This window comes from Mobula birostris, chromosome 8, assembly GCF_030028105.1.
Source record: "Mobula birostris isolate sMobBir1 chromosome 8, sMobBir1.hap1, whole genome shotgun sequence".
Lineage (NCBI taxonomy): Eukaryota > Metazoa > Chordata > Chondrichthyes > Myliobatiformes > Myliobatidae > Mobula > Mobula birostris.
The window spans coordinates 65202626-65226048 of record NC_092377.1 but is presented as its reverse complement, the minus strand read 5'-3'; the positions used below and the strand labels follow the sequence as shown (position 1 = coordinate 65226048).

The 23423-nt window shown below is 40.2% G+C and overlaps 1 protein-coding gene across 5 annotated transcripts in view; it reads right to left on the bottom strand.

Moving 5' to 3' along the window:
• ipcef1 (interaction protein for cytohesin exchange factors 1) overlaps positions 1-23423 on the bottom strand; it is a 117948-nt gene that overhangs the window by 52143 nt on the left and 42382 nt on the right. For 3 of the 5 annotated variants that reach the window (XM_072265334.1, XM_072265333.1, XM_072265337.1), the window contains exons 2-6: positions 11173-11223; positions 10885-10918; positions 10469-10638; positions 6907-6980; positions 3779-3850 (exon numbers count right to left, since the gene is read on the bottom strand). In XM_072265334.1, the coding sequence (XP_072121435.1) occupies positions 3779-3850; positions 6907-6980; positions 10469-10638; positions 10885-10918; positions 11173-11223 (401 nt within the window). Of the gene's footprint in view, positions 1-3778; positions 3851-6906; positions 6981-10468; positions 10639-10884; positions 10919-11172; positions 11224-23174; positions 23196-23423 lie in introns of those variants that run through there. The other 2 variants (XM_072265335.1, XM_072265336.1) reach the window with 2 other exon arrangements.

The window sequence follows — 23423 nt, the reverse complement described above, 5'->3', positions numbered from 1 at the left end:
GCCCAGGTGGGTGAATTTTTTAACTGTGGTGAGAGGGTGGTCGTCAATGATGATCTATGGTGGGTGGTAATTGCCATGAGGGGTCTTTTCATGGAGGATTATTGTTTTCTTCGGATGGACCATTAACCAGAAAGCTCTTGCAGCCTTGGCAAACTGTGACTGCAGCCTGTAGCGTGTCCTCTGTCCTTTGAAGAGGAAGAATGGCTGCAGAAACTAGTCTACTTGGCAGAAGAGCATAGTTGTCTGCATGTAGTAGCTCAAGAATGGCTCTTGCATGGATTTTGTTCAGGCGAGAAGGTGGCTACTCTCAAACAGTACGATAAGTTGGCATGTTAATGACATCTTACAGGAGGCTGAAGAGGTTTTGGGTGATAAACTGAAAAACAACAGCTTCTCTATCTACGTTAATGAGTCAACAGATTTCAATAAAAATGTCATGTTGTAGTATTTGTAAGATTTGTAAATGATGGTGAAGTTCAAGAATTTTTTTTTCTGTTGCAGAGAGCTGCCAGAAACAAGCAAAGTCCAAGATATATTTAATGCTTTGTCTCATATCTGGAAACAAAAGATTTGTCTTGGAGGAACTGTGTTGGCATCTGTACTGATGGTGCCCCATCAATAGTGGCCTCCATGAGAAGTTTGAATTCTCTTGTGAAAAATCCTGACATTGTCACAACACACTGCTTTCTTCACAGAGAAGTGGTGATGTTAAAAAACTCTTGGAGATGAAATAAAAAAAGTTCTGGATGATGCTACAAAATTGGTTAACTTTATTAAACAAACAATAGTTCAGTTGACAATTTTTTAAAAACTGTGAAAACCTGGACAAAGAGCACACCAATCTTCTGCTACATACAGAAATCTGGTGGCTTCACAGAGGAAGATTTCTTGACAGGGTGTTTTGAAAGGTGAATTGCAGGAGTACTTTCAAGAAAATAGTAGGCCAGATTTTGCTGAGTCCTTTGAAGATGAAGAATGGCTGCAGAAACTAGTCTACTTAGCAGACATTTTTCATCATATGAACCAGTTAACTAGTCTCTGTAAGGCCCGAGAGAAAATGTTTTGACTTCAAGTGACAACATTCTTGGATTTAAAAGGAAACTGAATCTTTGGAAAAATCATGTTGCAGAAGGAAATCTTGAAATGTTTCTACTGCTGCTTGGGCTTGATGTGAGGAAGGATCAGAAAGTCTGAAGACTTATTGAAAACCTCCTGGAGGAACTGCAGGACAAAATTGAACAGTATTTTACCTTCCTTTCAACACAAGTGTATGGCTGGGTGAGGGACCCTTTCTCTAAATCTCCTGCTCAGCCTGAGAACTTGACTTTGAGAGAAGAGGAAGAACTTTGTGAGCTGCAGTCTGATCATGCACACAATTTGAGATTTACTGATCTTCCCCTGGACAAGTATTGGATTTCTGTGAAGGAGTATCCTGCTATTCATAGGAAAGCAATGAACATTTTGCTGCAGTTTTCAACTTCTTACATGTGTGAACAAATTTTTTCTTGTTTAACAAGCATCAAGAGCAAGGATAGAGATCGTCTCATTTCAGTTGAAGGTGAAATCCGTGTGTGCTTATCTCACATTCAGCCCAGAATTGAGCATTTGTGCAGCAAAAAAAAAGCACAGGTTTCACATGCTAGGATGATATTTGAGCCTGATCATGTCACTTAGTAAGAAAATGTTTTTTCAAAGCCTTGTATAAAATTGTGTCTTAGGCTATATTTTTATTCATATTGCTTTGGCTTCTGGTTTTTAGAAACTTTACTACTTAACATTGTCAATACATTTTCATGTTGTAAGTCGCATGAAGTAAAATCAGTTTACAGCCTTTATTTAAATTAAATCTACTGAGCCTACCTTTAGAAAAATACAATCCCATTTTGCCTTAAGCCAGTTATTTAAAAGAAATTTATTATATTTGCCTCATGAATCATTAAAATTTATGAAAGGGAACAAAGAGATTAACTTTAAGAAAGGTAAACTAAACTTCCTGTTTTTTTCAAGAAAGGTTGGCTAAAAATTTATTCTCTACTCAAAAGAGCATTGACAATTATTTTTGTATTATTATATCCACAACTTACTGATCACGCTATCATACCGGAAACTGTAGATTTAATCATTTTTGTGCAGGGGTCCCTGAGACCTGAAACTTATTTCAAGGGTTCCTCCAGGGCAAAAAGGTTGAGAAAAGCTGGTGTATTCTCTTAGAATGCTCTATTGGACACCGAGTATAGACTAAAGGACACTTCTAATGCATCTTAATTTGGATTAACATTTTAAAATTTGCTTGCCAGAAACATTCTATGTTTCCATGGCATTAGCTGGGAGTCCAACTGAGTGATTCCTTCAGGGAAATGAATGTGTTTGAACATCAGGTAAAGACAAGACTAGAGTTTTTGGTTTCATTCCCAATATCAGCAGGTATTGGTGTTGTGAAGCAAGTCGTGCCTAATTATTGTGATGTCTAAGGACTCTTCTGAACCCTTATTTATTTGGCATTGCTTTGAGGACCTCAACAGCTTCTTTGGCTTTTTCGTTTCCATCAGTAGATTGTGTAGTATAATTCAGCTGGCAAATGGTAGTGAAGATCAAGGAAGTAAATCTACGAAAACCACGACTATAAGTGCAACAGGAAAAACTTCTAAACAACTACCGTATGCTCATTCTGCCTTTAATCTTACAGAATTATTGCTTTTGCTTGCAAGTAAGATTTCAGCATCATGCACTTCAATCAAGCAACTCCCATTTCGCCACTAACCATCAATATTTTGTGAGTGAGTAATTTTTCCCTAAAAATCTCTGTAAAGTCATTTTTCTATTTTTATATTACTTCATCAACAAGTTTTCTTGCTCCTAGTAATCATGGAAATTGGCGCAGAGACAAAACTGTGGGATAGACAACAGCCAGCCAAACAAAATGGGTGTCTATGAAGGAGTGGTCCATTCTCTGAAATACTAGCACCAATGAGTTGGACAGTAACAAATTGTACCATTGGGAAAGCTTGCATCAGAAGGGAGTTAAAACCATGGCCCAGTGGGAAGTGTAAACCATGTCACTGCAAGAGCAGGTGGTTCTATCTTTTGTTTTGTTTTATATAACACATTTCCTGTTAAGACCCAAGCTGCCACAGGGAACAGATTTTTTAAAAAAGGACTTTCATGTAACTATCTATTTAAAGAGATACTTCTGAAGAGAATACTAGAAGAAACTTTTGTCTAAGAGATGATCCTGTCACCTCTAACTTTTATTTTTCTATTATTTACTTTTCATCCTTTTTTTTTTATAAATTCTGTTATAACAAACCCACTTTTTTATTGAATTCTATTCTCCTTATTTATTGGCTTCTCAAAAAAAGCATTCATACACAATATGTAATTTTGAATAAGCAGAGTAATTGTAAGTTTAACTCTGCACTATACATCTTATGAAAATGTTCTGCACAATCCCTTCTCTTCAAATTCTCACTAGTGATGAAATTACGTTTAATTTCGTAGCCAACTCCTCTGATTTATTCTTTTTTACAATCTCATTGCCTTGAAAATCTATGCACTTCTCAATCTTTACTCTCCCACTGAATTTTAAGATTGCAAGCTAGCAATCCCTAACCACACCATACTTCTCTGTATTTTCCAACTCACCTAAATTTGGTTAGCATGAGCCTTGGACTGCTTAGAACATTGATGAAAACTGAAAGATACACTGAACCCACCATATAATAAACACACTACAGTATTGCCTCCCAACCTACGAAGTGCGTCACCACAGGCTACTCACGTGCTCATGTCTTCAGCATTCTCTGCAGCAAAGTAGAAGCTCTTGAGTTTAGAATGGCTGGCCTTTATTGCACTTGATTTCAAAAAAAAACATAAATTATATTAAAAGGAAAAACTTTAAGTGGATAGAATTTGTCAAGTTTTACTATTATACCATGGATTGTCAAACTAACAGATTACTTCCAGTATTGGTCTTGACCTAAAAATTAACATAATCTGCAAAAACATTCTGAAATTTGTTTGTTTCAAATGAAATCAAATTGACAATTCCTAAATGTTATAGTTAAAATATCTGCATCAATGTTTATTGCATTTTTATAGGGCTCTTTATTGTCATCACATTTGGACATAAACAAGCTGATCCAGATATGCATTTTATCTTTACCCATGTAGAAAAATTGTACTTGTACTTGCCTTACATGGTTTACACTTTTTAATCTATTTTTCCAAAAACATTTGGCAAAGTCTGTTCATTGAGTGTAACTCCTTTCTTCCAGTCTATTTAGGAAATTGATTTTGTATTTGGTTTGAGATAACTCATTGCCTTTGTTTCCTCCCTTGCTGTGACCTGCACCTCCATTTTGCAAAGATGTTGAGAGTATATATATGCACTGTTATTGCGCAGTTGCAGCTCAATTTGCAAGTTGTTTTCAAGTGACACTTAGTTCTGAGTAAGCCCAACTCACATCACCATTGCTTTATGTTTATTGTTCCATATTTCCATGCATTCATGATTACGTTATGAAAACCTTACCAGACTCTTCACATTGAGAATAGTAATGACTAATATCACGGGGAGGAACAGCTCTTTGTGAGAAATTGAGCATTATCAGCAGAAACCCACTCGCTGTCTATTGCCTGACCAGTAACATTTACTCTTAACTGTGGCCTGGTTACAAGTAGCTCTATTTTTTAAAAATTTAGAATAATTCCACTTCCAGTTTCATTTTTAGTGTCTTGGTTTCTTTCTGTGGTGGAAAACAACGTTACATTAAGTTGTGGATTGATTTTAAAGTTAGAGTGTTACATTGCATTTTAGATTATATACTCCTACCATATTAGTACAGATAGGAGAGCTGCTCCCCTGCAGCTCAAGCAATTTAGGTTCAATCCCTGTCTGTGTGGAGTCTGCACGTTTTCCCTGCGATCATGTGGGTTTCATCCAGGTGCTCCAGTTTCATCATGCAGCCATTTTGTGCAGGCAAAAGATAGAATTTGTGGGAAGTTGGTGAGATTCATGGGAAGAATGAAACGAGACTAGTGCTCATCTGTGTAAATGTGTTTAGAAGTGGTTAGTGTGAACTTGGTGGGCCAAAGGGACTAATTTGTAGACCATCACTTCAGTACATCTTTGACCCAGAGAATTATTTCTTCATAACTTGACTCTGTCCTTAATATCTCATCTATTCTGCTCCTACCAACGTCTCTGCAGCCTCTGACATCCTCCACAACTCTGACAGCTTCCTGGGCCTAAGAACTCGTTTTCATCTTGGACATCCCAGCTCCTTAAACCTCTAAGACCCACAAGAAACCAAACAGGAATGGGCCATTGGGTTCTTCTGTTGACTCTGCTAATCAATATGATAATTCGTGACATTTTACTTCAGTGTCTGTGTAGATATTTAAAGAATCAAAGGATATGGGGTTATTGTAGGAAAGAGATGCTAAGATAAAGAGTTAGTCATGGTATTACTGAATATACTCGTGACTGTCTCTCCTCTCCTAGGCATTTCCGAAGACTCACCACTCTCAGAATCAAGATATTTCTTCCCACCTTGATCATGTATACCTAGCCCCTTGTTCTAAGACCGTGATCTCTGGTTTCAGATACCATTGGTATTTCTACTTTGACAAGTTCCATGAGAATTTTCAAGGTTCAAGGAAATCACCTCTGATTTTTCTAAACTAATTGTGATGAGCATCGGTCTGTTTAATCACTCTGGAAAGGACAACTCAGCAAACCCCATCTAATTAACTCTTCATATCAACTGTGAAACTTTGTGTCGCTCTCACTCTAGTAATCATGTTCTTACCTTGGTAAGAAGGCCAGGCTTGGAGAATAATCCAGATTTAGTATTACAAAGTCTCTATACAAAAGGAATATGACACCTTCATTTTAGACTTAGCTTCCATTCATTCTTCCTTGAATAGAAGCCCAGTCAGTCCTCCTCAACACCAACCTCCTTCACCTAGCTGAACTACTTGCATTACAGCTAGTTATGACAATGCAATCAACATGGACTCTGTTCCTCACTCCAAAGATCGTGCCCAAACAGTATTTCCAGTTTTGTGTTATTATTTTTAAATCAGATTTCCAGCATCTGCATTGTTTTAGTTCTCTAGTGTGCAGTTCCAGCATTCTTTTACCCTCTATCTTTTAAGACCGTAAGATATAAGGGCAGAATTAGGCCATTTGGCCCATCCAGTCTGTTCCACCATTTCATCATGGCTGATCCAATTTTCCTCTCAGCCCCAATCTCCTGCCTTCTCACCCATATTCCTTCATGCCTGACCAATCAAGAATCTATCAACCGCTGCCTTAAATATACATAAAAACTTGGCCTCCACAGCTGCCCGTTGCAATGAATTCCATAGATTCACCACTCTCTGGCTAAAGAAATTCTTCATCATCTGTGTTCTAAAAGAACAACCCTCTATTCTGAGGCTTTGTCCTCTGGTCCTAGACTCTCCCACCAAAGAAATATTTTCTCCACATCGGCTCTATCGAGGCCTTTCAACATTCAATAGGTTTCAATTAGATCACTCCTCATTCTTCAGAATTCTTCTTCTTTCTCCTCCTGTTTCAATTCAATTCACATTTCGTTTGGGCAGATAATTTACAATTAACAAACCTTCAGTTCCCTCTCTCAGCTGGCATCACCACTACTTATATTATTCAGTCTTTCTTGGTCTCCATAATATGTACACTCCCTTTGTTCTCTCCACCCCTTCCTTCTCTGTAACATAAAAAGAAGTTGGGTTTCTAACTCAGTGAACTGTTACTGATTTAAAATATCAGCTTCTCAGGGGTACAGGATACTGCCTCATATACAGTACTAAGTATTTCCTGTATTTTTTGTTTTCATATAAAACAGTGTGTCTTGCTTTGTAAATCTGTACACAACTTACTGTTTCTTTTTGCACTCTGTGCCTTGATCAATTTTGAACTCTGGTAAATTAATGAAGCCTTCAGCTTTCTCTGCCTGTGGAAAAGGAAAAAAGAATGGCTTGATTTCCTGAAGACAGGCATAATTATTATCTCATTTGTCAAGGCCTGTGTTTCGATTAATTAAAACTTCAAAATTAGTCAAACACAGACTCCTGACCAGAGCAAAGATTGTGTGAATGCAAATTATACCAAACTTCTATAATGTCAGAAAACTCCCCTTCATCTCACAGTGTAACTGTTTTGTACACATCTATTTTTCACAAATACAGTAGAACAGTCAAAGCCCTTTAATTTTTGCCCATGCCATGTCTTAACAATCCAGAACACAAATACTGATGTAAAGTTTTGAATTAATGCTTGTCTCACAATTCTCTCCCTCCACAAAGCTCTCTGCAGAGAATTCATCCTGTGGTTTTAAACATAACTTATAGCACTTGTCTCACCCCTTCTTTATGGTTTTTGAACTTAATGCTGCATTCAGATGGTAATGACAGAACCATTTGTAGAACACGTTGAGTGTTACGCAAATATTTTAATAGATGAGGAAGGTAATTATTTATCACGCAAATTAGCATTCATTGGCCAGAGGAATGAATACTATTAACTTTTATGAACTGATCTATTAAGTAGATTCAAAATGTTCAATATAGTCATGGAAATGAGAAGAATGGGAAGACAGCTTTTTCAAAAACAATGCTATCATGGAATATCTTAATTCCTGAATGATAATGCATTCTTAACGACTGTTTATCTGCTTTGTGCATAGGAACATGTATTGTATTAAAATGATAAAATATTATAACTAACATTTTTATAACTTTACACATTTTAAAAGCTTACTCTGTAAGTAATGTGTCTGTTGAAAAATTGAACCATTACCAGAACAAAAACTTGGAAGCTACAAATTCATATCAATAATATTAACACAAAAGATTCTGCAAATGCTGGAAATCTTGACTACTATACAGAAAGTGCTTGATGAACTCAGCAAGTCAAGCAGCATCTTTGGAGGTGGCGGTTGGGGGGGGGCGGGGTGCAATAACCAGTCAATAGTTTGGGCCAAGACTTTTCCTCAGGAGGGTGAAGAAGGAAGAATAAGAAGGCGGGAGAAGGAGGAGGAGTACAAGTTGGCCAGTGATAGGTGAAGCCAACTGAGGGGAAAGGTGAGTTGGTGGGGGAGGGAGAATGCAGTAAGAAGCTGGGAAGTGACAGGTGGAAGATCAAATGGTTTGAAGAAGAGGAATCTGATAGGAAAGGATAGTGGACCATGGATGAAAGGGGAGAATGAGGGGCACCAGAAGGAAGTGATGGGCAGTAGAGGAGAAGAGAACTGAGAGACAGAAGAGGCCACAGGGGCTGAAATTTTGAGCAACACAGAAAATGTTGGAGCAACTCAGCAGATCAGGCAGCATTTATGGAGAAAAATGGGCAGTCAATGTTTTGGGTCTAGACCCTTCATCTGTTCGCTAGTCCAGATCATTTAGACAGTCCAGACAAAATGTCTCAACCCGAGACATCCACTGTCCATTTCCCTCCAAAGATGCTACCTGACCCATTATGTATGTAATTCTCAGAACTAGCATAATTTCCAGAAGATTGACTCGTGAACAGGCAACACTGTCATTAAAGTCATGAGTAATTGGCCTTTGCAATTCTGCCTTCTATCCTGCTATAAAGAGTATGTACACATTACAAATGCTATACCAGTGCGAATGATTTTGCTTCTCACCAAAATCCTACACAAGTGTAAATGCAGATTGAATCGACTGTCAAAGCACAATAATTTGGTGGTGAAGTCTCACCTAACATTTTTCTGGTGTTGGTCTGCGCCTTCACACCCTACTTAAACTTTAGATTGAGCTCAGGTGTTAGTAACTAATCTGCTTTGCACCATCTTAAACTTCCAAGATCACAATGCATCATTAAAAAAGTGCTCATGTCCGAAAAATCAATTAACTTGTTTGCCTTTTACTTTAAAATTTTGATTTTTGTCTTCTACATGATAGGGATAACCTACTTACGTAGAATGGTGACTAACCTCCGCTATATGATTTAATATTTAGAAATAAATGAATACCATACTGATTAAATGTGGGAATGCTTATTGTTGGGTATTCTTGAATACCGGAGGTCACAAAAAAAAATATATATATACACACACACACTTACATATACATTGCACAAAAACATTGACGTCATTTACCTTTAAAAATCTACAAATCAGGAACCAAATTAGTTTCGTTACTTCACTGTGCTACAGATTTGTCCAATTTTCATGCACCAGACTTCTCAAATTAATTTAAAAGACTCAAAAATGAGCATGGGTTATATGCCCAGTATTCCAGCTAATATTTACTCCTCATTCAATGCCACCAGGACCAGTTTTTCAGCTCCTAGTGAGAATGTTGCCAATGTAAATTGACTGCTGTGTTTATCATGCTGCAATGATAAAGACTGCTTAAAATGGCTTATTGGCCTGAATGTACTTCATGGCATCCTGAGGTCCTGCCATGTTCTCTGTAAACGCCAGTCTTTATTTCTATACAAGATATATGGCCAAGCTTCTGGACCTACCTGCATTTGTGGAAACTCTTCATACAAAATATATCTTCCTTCAGTACTTTTTTTTTTGGTCAGAAACTTGGAGTTTCTGACAAAAGACATGCTCTCTAATCCAGGAGTCATCCTGCTTAATTTCCTCTGCACCATTTTAGAAAGCTTCCACATCCTTCCCATAAAGTGGAGACGGGAATTGAACACAAAACTCCAAGTGTGGTCTAACTAGGCTTTTAGAGAGCTGCAACATTACCTTGTGAACTCAATCCCCCAACTAATGAAGGTTAACACCATCTGCCTTCTTAACAACCCAAATAACTTGTGAGGCAACCTTGTGAAACCTGTGGATGTGGTCCCCAAGAGCCCTCTGTTCATCCATACTGCTAAGAATCCTACCTTCAATTTGACTTTCTAAAGCATGTCACATCAAACTTCAGATTGAACGCCATCTGCCACTCCTCAGCCCAGATTTGCATCCTATCAATGTCTCACTGTAACCCATGACAACCTTCTACTCTATCCACAACACCACTAATCGTCAAGTCATCTTACTAACACACCCTTCCACTTCCTCATCCAAGTCATTTATGAAAATCACAAAGAGCAGTGGTCCCAGAACATGCCCTTGCTGAACACCATTGGCCACCGATCTCCAGGCAGAATACGCTCCATCTACTATCGCCCTCTGCCTTCCATGAGCAAACCAAACTTGAATCCATGCAGCCAAGTTCTGCTGGATCCCATGCCTCCTGACTTTCTTAATAAGTTTACAATGGGGAACCTTGTCAATCCCTTACTAAAATCCATACACCACATTCGAAACTCTACTTTCAATCAGTTTGCTTTGTTCACAGATTAGTTTTTCTTTATATTGACCTTAAAACTGTATATTGCACAGCATAAATCAAGTCTGGACTAAAGGGAAAACACAGGAACATCAGGGCAATTAGAACTGAGTATACTCACAGCCTGGTTGGTATACCAATACAGGTAGGTCCCTTTCAGCACAAACCAGTACTTTTTCCATTTGTTGCCAATAAGGCCCTTGTTGGTTTTCTTCTTAAACAGCCATCCCTGGAAGTCTGCACGGCCAAGGTCTTTGCAGGAAATTCTTCTTCTGCTCATTGTTGAGCTTCCTACAAAGAGCAAGTCTGCTTAAGCCCTCTGCAGCTACAGAATTTGAAACCAAATTCACACTTTGAATTTATTCCACTGTGGGTTGAGAAGGTACTTTTAAATAAAACGTTTTTAAATAACCATTTAACTTCAAGCCATTATAATTACAAAAGCAGCTCAAATCAGGCGTATTCAACAGAGCATTTCTTTTTTTTTGTGATCTTTATCAGCTACACTACATGGGATGAGCAGCACAACAAAGTTACCTCGAGTCTTCCTTCTTGTTGAACGCAGTGAAACCTATGAAGATAAAATGAACAGCATGTATCATTTGCTTTTATGGAGCACTAAATGTTTGAAGCTCTGCTATGCAAGCAGTCAGCACAGCCATGAGCTCTTTTACTAATATCTAGCAGCCACTACTGCGGCAAAATGCAGAAACAAAATCAATTATGAGGATTGAAGTGAACATCCTGTGGACCGGCCTTCACACTGATCTCAAGCTTAGGCTGATATCGGGTCAGGGCACTTTCCAAATGCAAATGCATACTTACAGCTGGGCTGCCATTAGCTGCTCCTGCAGATGAGGCTGAACTCGAGGAAGACTGCAAGGAAAAATAAATTTTAAAGCAACTTCGAAAATGTTAGATTCAGTTAACACATCACAAACTGAGCTTGGCTGTGAGCTGCAAACAGGAAGCAGAGCAAGGAGGTGGGAAACAATCTGGTGAGTTTGAGTTTTGTTATTATACTTCAAAACACATTGTACTTTATAGCAAGTTTGTTTTCTTTTACAGTCTTAACAATCTTTGCAAAATCATAAAATTGTTGTCCAAATGCAGATGAAAATGAATGATCTAGTCTTTGCAACCTAAAATATCTTTGTTTCCTGACCTTGGAAGTTCATGCAACTTTAAAACTATTTTCTCAGAACTAGCTAAAGCAGATCCCAGTTTGTAGTGTGTCCTTGTAAGCCTCTTAACCAAATATGAACCTCGTTCAACCACCAAGCAAAACCCAAATTTGCAAGTTGTTGAAGAACTCCATTAAGTAATTTATTCGAATGCAATGCAATGTTAATGTGCACAGATATTGTGATATTCAGATTTCATTCACTACTTCAACTGGATGATGCCAAGTTCTTTGACAGAGTTTGTTCTGGGTCAAACGTAGGTAAAGCCAAATCAATTTATCCCAAAAGAACTTTAGAGGTTTATGTACTTAGAAGAGTAAAGATCCTCATTTCTCTGTATTTACTAGTTTTTCCCATTTATAAAGTTCAGATCGTCTTGCAGCATTATGGACCTCGCAACTCTATGTTAAACTACTTCTTCCACAGGTTTTCCCACTCAATTTCTTTAACATCCTTCTGTGATATTCTACCTCCTGAGCATAGTCTTTGATCTTGTCATCTGGCAATGCAGATGTTTGGCACTTGATCCTTTATGAACCTTAGACAGCAGAAGGCTCAACAGAAGTATTTTAGAGTTGCCGCCACAATACAGTGTTTATATTTTTTCCTTTCACAATCTCTTGAAAGTCCGATGTGGAGGTAATATGTTACCAAGTACTGCAGTATTGCCAAAGTGGACCATAAGTAGTATATACTAATGAGCAGGTAATTAGTTTAAAGATGCTGTTTAAAGGCTAAATGATAGAAAAATTACAGCACAGAGCTAGCTTTTTAGCCCATAGTCCCTATCGACTCTTTGTAGTGCAGTTAAAGCAGTCCTATTTCCTCACTTGTTTCCTGAAGCACAACAAATAGTTTCTCATAAGTGCCTATCAAATCCTTCCTTAAAAACTTCAGCTGACTGTATTTTCACTAATTTTTCAGAACAAGCCTCTGTTTAAAGAAGTTTTACCTCCATCTATTTTTCACCAGGATATTTGGGATAACTCTACCTTTCCATGAAACAATTCCCATTTGGGTATATATATCCTTTCCCTACCGTCTGACCATAAGTTGTTTGCATCAATTAATTTATACCTGTTGTGCATCCAGTTTCATGCCTTCATAAAGTTCCACATTAAAAAAAAACAAAATTAGCAAATACTGTATTATGTTTCCACATTAATATTTGGAACCTTCTCTGTGTTAAATTATTGAAAACTTAGCTCATACAAATCCACCTCTCCAATCATTTCTTATTCATTCAGATGTCTAGCAGCTCCTCCATAAACAGCAAACTAATTCACCTATATTTAATTGGTTTCTCTTCCCCCTTCTTGATAAAGTGTGTACCACTGGCAAATTTCCAAACCAAAGTTTTATGAATTGAGATAAGATAAATAGAAAGATATACTTTAATATAAGTATATTACAGTGTCATGGTAGCATTACAAGTGCACAGATGTACAAATATTAGAAGAGAAGTAAGAAGGAATAAAAAAAAAATGACCTCAAACAGTCTAACAGGAAGGTCATTACTTTCCCCTGCTATGGGTTGATTTATTATAGAACCTGGCTGAGGGTAAGAATGATTTGGAGCAGTGCAGTTGTCTTAGTCTTTAACTAAAAGTGCTCCTCTGTTTAGCCAAAGTCACAAGCAGAGGGTGAGATACATTGTCCAGAGTTGCAAGGATATTAAGTAAGGTTCTTTGTTTTACCACAGCCTCCAGTGTGTTCAGTTTGAATCCTATAACAGACCCAGCCTTTCTATTCCATTTATTGAGCCTATCAGCATCACACGTTTTGATGCCATTACCCCAACATACCAGCACGTAGAAGATTGTACTGGCAATGACAGACTGGTAGAACATGTGAAGAAGAGGCCTGCATACTTCAAAGGACCTCCGTATTCTCAGGAAGTAGAGGTGACTATGGCCCTTCTTATACACAGCCTCTGTGTTGGTGCTCCACTCAAGTCTGTCATCCAGGTGCACCCCCAGATACTTGTAGGTTCTCAGCTCATCCATAGTAACATGGAGCAGTGCAGGCTTGGTCTTTCTAAGGTCCATCACCATCTCCTTTGCCTTACTGATGTTGAACTGCATATGATTCAGCTTGGATAAATTTGACAGATCTAATTTAAATATCTACAATTACTTCATAAACTACTTTTACAACTCTGGGTGGAAAACCATCTGGTCCTGAAGATTTGTCCATTTTCAGTCTTATTATTTTGTTAATCACTATTCTTGTTAAGTTATATTATTTTCTCCTATCCCAACCCTGATTTAGATTGCTCTTTCTAGGTGTATATTCAATAGGTACATTTAATGTTAGGGAAATGTATACAATATGAGAGAAAAAAAGACAAATACAACTGCCAAGTGAACAATTTCCAAAATTTTAAGTACATCACTTGCCATTTTTCATGAGTTCTAGGTTTCATTCACCATTCTCTATGGGTGGGCTTACCAGTAAATATCTTTAGTATTCTCCTTGAGATTCTTGGTAAGTTTTTCTTCATAATCATTTTTGAAGCTGAAGCATAAACTGACCCTGCTCCTGACTTAGTGCATTTATCACGAGTCCACATCATTGAACATGACAAGCACAATGCAATTCTGACCCGACTCTTCTACTAATAAATTCCAATTGCTCTTAAGTTCTGCTGTTTGAATCTTATCTCTCACAACGTGATACCACTGTCATACTCTCACTGCGCATCCCAGCATTGCCAAACTAAACATGTATCTTTGTTTTTAATCCCTCTGTAATTTTCCTCTTGTTTGCCCTAACCCCATTCAACACAGATATATCTTTCCAAAATCTCAGACTTGAATCTACCCATTTTGTGCATTCACTCCATTTAATGCATGATTGGGGCATGTACCTTCTATTGCTCAGGCCCAACTTGGAATTCCCTACTAAAGCCTGTTGATGTCTTTGATTCTATCTCCTGGTTATAAATACTTTCTAAGCACATTTCTAATACAAGAAAGGTCACCCTGCACCCCTATCTTCATTCAACTTGGATTCTTTATTTCTGATAGTGTCTCTGTGAAATACCAGGCACCTTAAAAGGCATCACGTTAATGCAGGTGGTGAATGTTCCATTTCCATCACTCAACCCTTCATCACTTCCACTACTTCACCATTCTGAATGCACTAAATTCCACCTTCGCCATGTATTCAACCTGAGCCTGAGGCTCCGGAGGGTTCCTGTACTGTGGAAGACGTCCTGCCTCGTCCCTGTGCCGAAGACGCCGCGCCCCAGCGGCCTCAATGACTGCAGACCAGTGGCATTGACCTCCCACATCCTGAAGACCCTGGAGAGATTTGTTCTGGAGCTGCTCCGGCCTATGGTCAGGCCACACTGAGATCCCCTCCAGTTCGCCTACCAGCCCCGACTAGGAGTTGAGGATGCCATCGTCTACCTGCTGAACCGTGTCTACGCCCACCTGGACAAGCCAGCAAGCACTGTGAGGGTCATGTTTTTTGACTTCTCCAGAGCGTTCAACACCATCTGCCCTGCTCTGCTGGGGGAGAAGCTGACAGCGATGCAGGTGGATGCTTCTCTGGTGTCATGGATTCTTGATTACCTGACTGGCAGGCCACAGTACGTGTGCTTGCAACACTGTGTGTCCGACAGAGTGATCAGCAACACTGGGGCTCCACAGGGGACTGTCTTGTCTCCCTTTCTCTTCACCATTTACACCTCGGACTTCAACTACTGCACAGAGTCTTGTCATCTTCAGAAGTTTTCGGATGACTCTGCTATAGTTGGATGCATCAACAAGGGAGATGAGGCTGAGTACAGGGCTACAGTAGGAAACTTTGTCACATGGTGTGAGCAGAATTATCTGCAGCTTAATGTGAAAAAGACTAAGGAGCTGGTGGTAGACCTGAGGAGAGCTAAGGTACCGATGACCCCTGTTTCCATCCAGGGGACATGGTGTGGACGTGGTGGAGGATTACAAGTACCTGGGAATACAAATTGACAATAAACTGGACTGGTCTAAGAACACTGAGGCTGTCTACAAGAAGGGTCTGAGCCGTCTCTATTTCCTGAGGAGACTGAGGTCCTTTAACATCTGCTGGACGATGCTGAGGATGTTCTATGAGTCTGTGGTGGCCAGTGCTATCATGTTTGCTGTTGTGTGCTGGGGCAGCAGGCTGAGGGTAGCAGACACCAACAGAATCAACAAACTCATTTGTAAGGCCAGTGATGTTGTGGGGTTGGAACTGGACTCTCTGACGGTGGTGTCTGAAAAGAGAATGCTGTCTAAGTTGCATGCCATCTTGGTCAATGTCTCCCATCCACTACATAATGTACTGGTTGGGCACAGGAGTACATTCAGCCAGAGACTCATTCCTCCCAGATGCAGCACAGAGCGTCATAGGAAGTCATTCCTGCCTGTGGCCATCAAACTTTACAACTCCTCCCTTGGAGGGCCAGACACCCTGAGCCAATAGGCTGGTCCTGGACTTACTTCATAATTTACTGGCATAATTTACATATTACTATTTACTATTTATGGTTCTATTACTATTTATTATTTATGGAGCAACTGTAACGAAAACCAATTTCCCCCGGGATTAATAAAGTATGACTATGACTATGACTTCAGCATTCTGAATGCACTAAACTTCACCTTCACCATTCTGAATGCACTAAATTCCATAAATTCAGGAATGGAATCAGCAATTCATGTTGAGCTGTGGTTTGTCAGTTGAAGGAATCCCCCACCATCTGTAAACTCACAACCCAACATATCCTTTACTGTCACTATGAAGCTGAAGAACTATCACAAGGTCAACTAGGATTGCAAAAGCATGCACCAAAAAGGAAATGGATATACTTGAAAATGAGGCTTCTTACTATTGAAGGTACACATTAGTGATGAATGGCATGATTTGAGCTCCACGCCATTAGTGCATAAGATTAGCCTCTGTCCACAAACAGATAGGGGAAAAAGATAAGGGGCCTATCAGTGCATAAAGGTGAGGCTGAATTGTTTTCAGCCACCTTCAGTCAGAAGTGTTGAAGAAATGATACATTTCAACATTATACCCATCAGCACAAATGGCAGCTCTGTCCAGACTGCAGCTTGATTCGCTCCGTATGTCACTGTATGTAGTAAAGATTGTGGACCCCAACAAAGTCTTATCTGTATTTCTTTAGACGTATGCACCACTATCCAATGGTTTCAGTGCAGTTACACAAATGGTATCAGCTTGGCCATCTGGAAAGTTGTCAAAAAGTAGTGTAAAATTTAGTTCAGCAAAATATCACCATTTCAGTGATAGAAGCTGTCAGGAGTAAAACTATCAAGCAGCAATGGAATTTCGCAAACTACCATGTGGTCTGGATTCAGGCACAACCACCTGACTCCTGACCTTATTACGATGCTGGAGTCATCCCCAGTGTAAAGGAAAATAGCTTACATTATTGGATGCCAACCCTTCAAGTCCCATGAAATTACATATAGATTTGGAGCAGTGTGCTAGGGCTAACCCTGTTTAGCTTTTCAAGGAAATTTAGGCAACTATGAAACAAACAATATCTCTTCGATTTATCCTCGGCATTGGAATTCTACTGCCCTTGACAACTATTTCTTCGACACCATTGGTTTATTTTTTTGAAATATTTATTTAGATGTTAAGACCCAATACATTTCCTTCCCTTTGGCAACGTGTAAGGGCAATGCAATCATTAGTAGAAAATACGGAGTGCAGTTACAACCCTGGTCCCAGAAGTAAATGGATACAACATATTTTGATGTATCCTAGTATTGACAGTGAAGTTAAGTGTGAAAGTAGTCAATAACCCAGAGTATTTCCAGGCTTTAGTGATATAAAATAATGCTGCTAGAAATAGAGACTTCAAGGAGCTATTTGGCAAAGTTAGCTGTTGATGCCATCCACTTGACCCAAAGAAAATTCTGAAGAAATTCGAAACGTGAAGCAAGTCATCATCAAGAATTAGTTTAATTCATAACCCCTTATTGGCATAGCAACAAACCTTACAAATGCTGGAGTTTGTTGGCAAAGCAGGTCAACTTAAAAACCTCCCTCAAGTGCTAATATTGTCAATCCACTTGTCTGAACCAGGGTCTACAGGAATGATAAATGAATCTCCGGGGCGCTGTGAGCAACAGCAGTAGTGCAAAAACAAACTGAGGCTTACTTAACTAGCTTCTATTATTAATTATGTGAACAAGGCCTGTTTTATTATGCTGGGCTGTGAGAACCTCCTGAGCTGTATTCAAACAGATGATCACCCAACAAAATCAGTTTACTTCTAATTAGCTGGCATTGAACTTTACTTCCAATTCAAGGAACCAGATGCCAGCATCTGCAAGGTGGCAGACAGAGCGGTTGCCTGGCAAGGCAAGAGCCCAATTTAACTGTTACAGATGAGCTCAGTGTCAGACACCAGGCTCTCAGAATCTTAACACAAACATAGGAACAACAAGTGAATCATGCAGGGCAGTGTGATTTTTTTCAGAATTAGAAAAGGCTTTCATTTGGTTGCAATTATACCAAAATGGAACATCTGCAATATCCAAGAATTGCTGACCTAAGCAAGTACCACCCACACACATTCTTTACATCTTATGCAAAAAAAAGGACCCCAGCAATACAGTACGACTGCACATTGGTTATACAGACAGAGAAAGTGGTTTCATGGCTGTTACTTCTTTCCAGGACAAGCAGTTCATGCATCTGTAACAAAGGAAAACCCTAATACTTCCAACATGTATTTTCTAAAAGGAGCTGGTGTAAGAGATTCATAGCTTGTCACCAAATATACAATGTTGATTATCACTAACGTCAAACTGTGCATTTGCTCAGTACTAATTATGGCAATTCCAATGCTTCTAGAATACACATACTGTTCAGGGTTCAGAGGAGGTTCACAAGAATGACCACATGAATGAAAGGGTTACTGTACGAGGCGCATTTGATGGTACCCACTGGAGTTTAGAAGACTGAGAGAGATCAAAGTTCAAAGTAAATTTATTATCAAAGTACATATATGTTTCCTTATGCAAACCTGATTAACTTCTCATTGAAACTTTTCGAATATTGAAAGTCCCAGGTGGAGTGAATGTGGAGAGTGTGTGTCCTATAGCGGGGGAGTCTAGGAACAGAGGGCACAGCCTCTGAGTAAAAGGTCATTCCTTTGGAAGCTATGTGGAGGCATTTCTTTAGCCAGACAGTGGTGAATCTGGAAGCCATTTCCACAGACAGCTGTGGAAACCAAGTTATTGGATATATTTAAAGCGGAAGTTTATAGGTCCTTGATTAGTCAGGGTGTCAAAGATGAGGAGGAGCAGGAAGGAGAGCGGGGTTGAGAGGGTGAATAAATCAGCAGTGGTGGAGCGGTGGAGCAGACTCCATGGACTGACTGGTTTTATTCTGCTCCAGTGTCTAAACTTCCTTCATCTGACTCCACCCCTCAGCTTTCCTATCAGCTTCCACAATCTCCACCGATCACCTCCCAGCTTCAATCTCCATTCTGCCTTTTCCCACTCTGCTCTTGGATCCAGCTATTGATTTCCAGCTACCGCCTCACCCTCCCCTGAACCTCTTTATATTGGCTTTCTACCTTTTACTCTCTCAATCATAAATCAGGGTCTTGGGCTGAAACATCACCTCCAGAGACGCTGCCTGGTTCCAGCGCCTGCAATCTCCTGTGTCCTCCAACATACAGTAGCGGCAAAACAACAAAGAGCCACCAGGCAAGCAATAAAGAAAAGGAAGGTATATTACAAAAGTAAACTAGCACAAATAATAAAAACAGGACGTAAAAACGCTTTGATTATATAAAGCAGAAAAGGGTGGCTAAGGTGATAAGTGGGAATTAATACTGGGTAATGCAACTATTGTGTGTCACTCTTTGTATTGACAGAAATACCTAACATACCAAAGAGAAATGTATTGATACAATGGGAGGTGACAACCCCAGTATAACCATTATCACTAAGGAGGAACACAAATAAAAAATGCTGCTGAACGCAGCAGGCCAGGCAGCATCTATAGGAAGAGGTACAGTGATGTTTCGGGCTGAGACCCTTCGTCAGGACTAACTGAAAGAAGAGATAGTAAGAGATTTGAAAAACCTTCTATCTTACTATCTCTTCTTTCAGTCAGTCCTGACAAAGGGTCTCGGCCCGAAACGTCGACTGTACTTCTTCCTATAGATGCTGCCTGGCCTGCTGTGTTCACCGGCATTTTTTATGTGCGTTGCTTGACATTCCAGCATCTGCAGATTTCCTCGTGTTTGCGTTTTTAAAATCACTACAGAAGGAATGCCGAGCAAACTAGTGGGCCTAAAGGTAAACACATTCCTGGTCCTGATGGAATGCATCCCAAAGTACTGAAAGAAATGGTGGAGGTTATATTAGAGGCATTAGTGATAATTTACAAGAATTTGCTGGATTCTGGGCAGGTCCCTGTGGAGTGGAAGACAGAGAATGTCACACCACTGTTCAAAAGAAGATGTAGGCAGAAGGCAGTAAGTATAAGGCCAGTTAATTTAACGCCTGCAGTCAGAACAATGCTTGAAGCTATCAGTAAGGAAGAAATAGTGAGACATCTCAATAAATTTACTTCAGTTATTTGAGGATATAGCAAACACAGTGGATAGGAAGGAATAGGTAGATATTGTATACTTGGATTTCCAGAAGGCATTCAATATGGTGCTTGCTTAAAGGAATTATCCATAAGATAAGAATGCATGGAGTTGAGGGTAATGTATTAGCATGGAGAGGTAGTCCATGTAGGTCCATTGTCTCTGCCTGCTCCTGCCCCACTGAACTCGTGTCCTCATACCTCAATTCCATTCTATCCCCTTTGGCTCAGTCACTTCCCACCTATACCCTCGACACTTCTCATGCTCCCGATCTCCTCACTGGCCTTCAATTCTCTGGCCCTGACTGACCCATCTTCACCATGTATGTCTATTCCCTGCACACTCCTATCCGCCATAAAGAAGGCCTTAAAGCTTTCTGCTTCTTTCTCAATAAAAGAACCAACGAGTTCCCCTCCACCAATACTCTCCTCCGTCTGGCAGAACTGATCCCCACCTCAACAACATTTTCTTCAGCTCCTCCCACTTTCTCCAGACTCAGGGTGTAGCTGTGGGCACTCACATGCGTCCCAGCTATGCCTATGTTTTTGTTGGCTATGTAAAACAGTCCTTCTCCTTTCTTCTTCCACCCCCCCCCAACACTCTGAACACTCTGACATCTTACCTCTTCTCACCTCCCTTTCACCTCCCCCTATGTTCCCTCTTCCTTCCCGTTCTCCTATGGTCCACTCTTCTCTCCTATCAGATACCTTTCTCTCTGGCCCTTTACCTTTCCCACCCACCTGGCTTCACCTATCACTTTCTAGCTATCTCCCCACCTTCCTCTCTCCCACCTTTTTATTCTGGCATCTTCCCCACACCCCTTCATTTCCAGTCCTGAAGAAGGGTTTTGACCAGAAACGACTGTTTATTCATTTCCATAGATGCTGCCTGACCTGCAGAGTTCCTCCAGCATTTTATGAGTGTTGCATGGATAGAGGACTGGCTAACCATTGGAAAGTAGAGAGTTGAGATGAATGTTTTGTTTTGTGGTTGGCAATCAGCAGTGAGTGGGGTGCTACTGGGGTCAGTGCTGGGCTCACATAACATACTTTAATGATTTGGAAGAGCCCTGACCAAGTGTAGCAAAGCTAAGTTTGCTGACATCACTAAATTGTTGAAATCAAATAGTTCAGATGATGCAGAGAGTCTGCGGAGCGACATAGGTAGGTTAAGTGAATGGGCAAGAGTTTTGACAGATGGAGTACAATGTTGGTGAATGTGAGCTGCTATACTTTGGAAGGAAAAACAGAAGATCAGAGTTTTATTTAAATGCTGTTGTGCCGAGGGACTTGGGAGTGCTGGTGGAAGAATTACAGAAGGCAGGTACTGGTTTGCAGATGCAATAGGTTAGACCGTAAGACCATAAGACAAAGGAGCAGAAGTCGGCCATTCAGCCCATCGAGTCTGCTCCGCCATTTTATCATGAGCTGATCCATTCTCCCATTTAGTCCCACTCCCCCGTCTTCTCACCATAACCTTTGATGCCCTGGCTACTCAGATACCTATCAATCTCTGCCTTAAATACACCCAATGACTTGGCCTCCACTGCTGCCCGTGGCAACAAATTCCATAGATTTACCACCATCTGGCTAAAAAAATTTCTTCACATCTCTGTTCTGAAAGGGCGCCCTTCAATACTTAAGTCATGCCCTCTCGTACTAGACTCCCCCATCATGGGAAACAACTTTGCCACATCCACTCTGTCCATGCCTTTCAACATTCGAAATGTTTCTATGAGGTCCCTCCTCATTATTCTAAACTCCAAGGAATACAGTCCAAGAGCAGACAAACGTTCCTCATATGTTAACCCTCTCATTCCCAGAATCATTCCAGTGAATCTTCTCTGTACCGTCTCCAACATCAGTACATCCTTTCTTAAATAAGAAGACCAAAACTGCCCACAGTACTCCAAGTGAGGTCTTACCAGCGCCTTATAGAGCCTCAACTTCACTTCCCTGCTCCTATACTCTATTCCTCTTGAAACGAATGCCAACATTGCATTCGCCTTCTTCAAGGAGGCAAATAGAATATTGGCCTTCATTACTAGAGGGATTGAATTTAAGAGCAGGGTTGTTATGCTGATACTCTACAGGGTCCTGTTGAGGCTGCACTTGGAGCACTATGTGCAATTCTGGACTCCAAACTTGAGAAAAGATATACTGGCTTTGGACACAGTGCCAGTGAGGTTCACCAGTTTGATTCCAGAAATGAAGGGATTCTGGAAATTAGCCTATGAGGAAAGATAGAGTTGCCTGGCACTATAATCACAGGAATTCAGAAGAATGAGAGGCATGTTATGAAAACATATGGAATTATGAAAAGGATTAATAACATGGAGGCAGCAAAGTTATTTCTGCTGGAGGTGAGACTAGAACTAAGGGCCATAGCCTCAAGAGTTTGGAGAATAGATTGGAAATGAAGAGAAATTGTGTTTTCCGATGAGTAGTGTATCTGTGGAATTCTCTGCCTAAGGAAGCAATAGAGGCAACCTCATTAAACAAACTTAAGTCACAAAGAGATAGATTTTTGCATAGTAGGGGAATGAAGGATTATGGGACAGAAGGTAGGTAGGTGGAGCTGAGCCCACGGCCACATCAGCCATGATCTTATTGAATAGTTGTGCAAGCTCACTCGGCCGGAAGGCCTACCCCTGTGCCTATGTCTTACGTTCTTATGGCAAATTACCACTTTGGGAGGCCAAACCACCCATTGTGCCTTAAAGGCTTCTTATTACGTTAACTCAAACTCATCAGCTGATCGGAAATGACGGAAGGTGGTCAGTGGAGAAACTTATTAATGTGGAAAAGGAAGAGTTGTAAATAGAACAGGAGAGTTCTGTAACTGGATTCAAAAGAACCAGAAGCAGAGGTACAAGGGAGCTGGATGATCTTGGGTACAGTAGTGATCAGTTAGTACTCAAGGTTGTGGAGGGCAGAGAGAACTTCAAGATAGCTGATGGGAATGGAGGGAGGAGGGTGAACAGGCACATTTGGATGGCTGAGCTGGTCAGCTGGTTCTGGACTTACCATTGAACAGCAGAGTTCAGGGCTGCACTGCCGCTTCAACAGTTAAACATCGGCAGTACAGTCTGTAGACATTGCCCTGAGAGCTCCAAGCCATCATATTTAGCCGTGTGAGTTAGAGTGGGTTACTGGGCCACTTCAGAGATCAGTTAGGAGTCACTGCAAAACAAATATAGCTCACTTAGGGGAAGGATGGAGGACTTCCTTCCCTAAAGTATATCTCCGAGAAATATATACAGTTCCTTCATCACT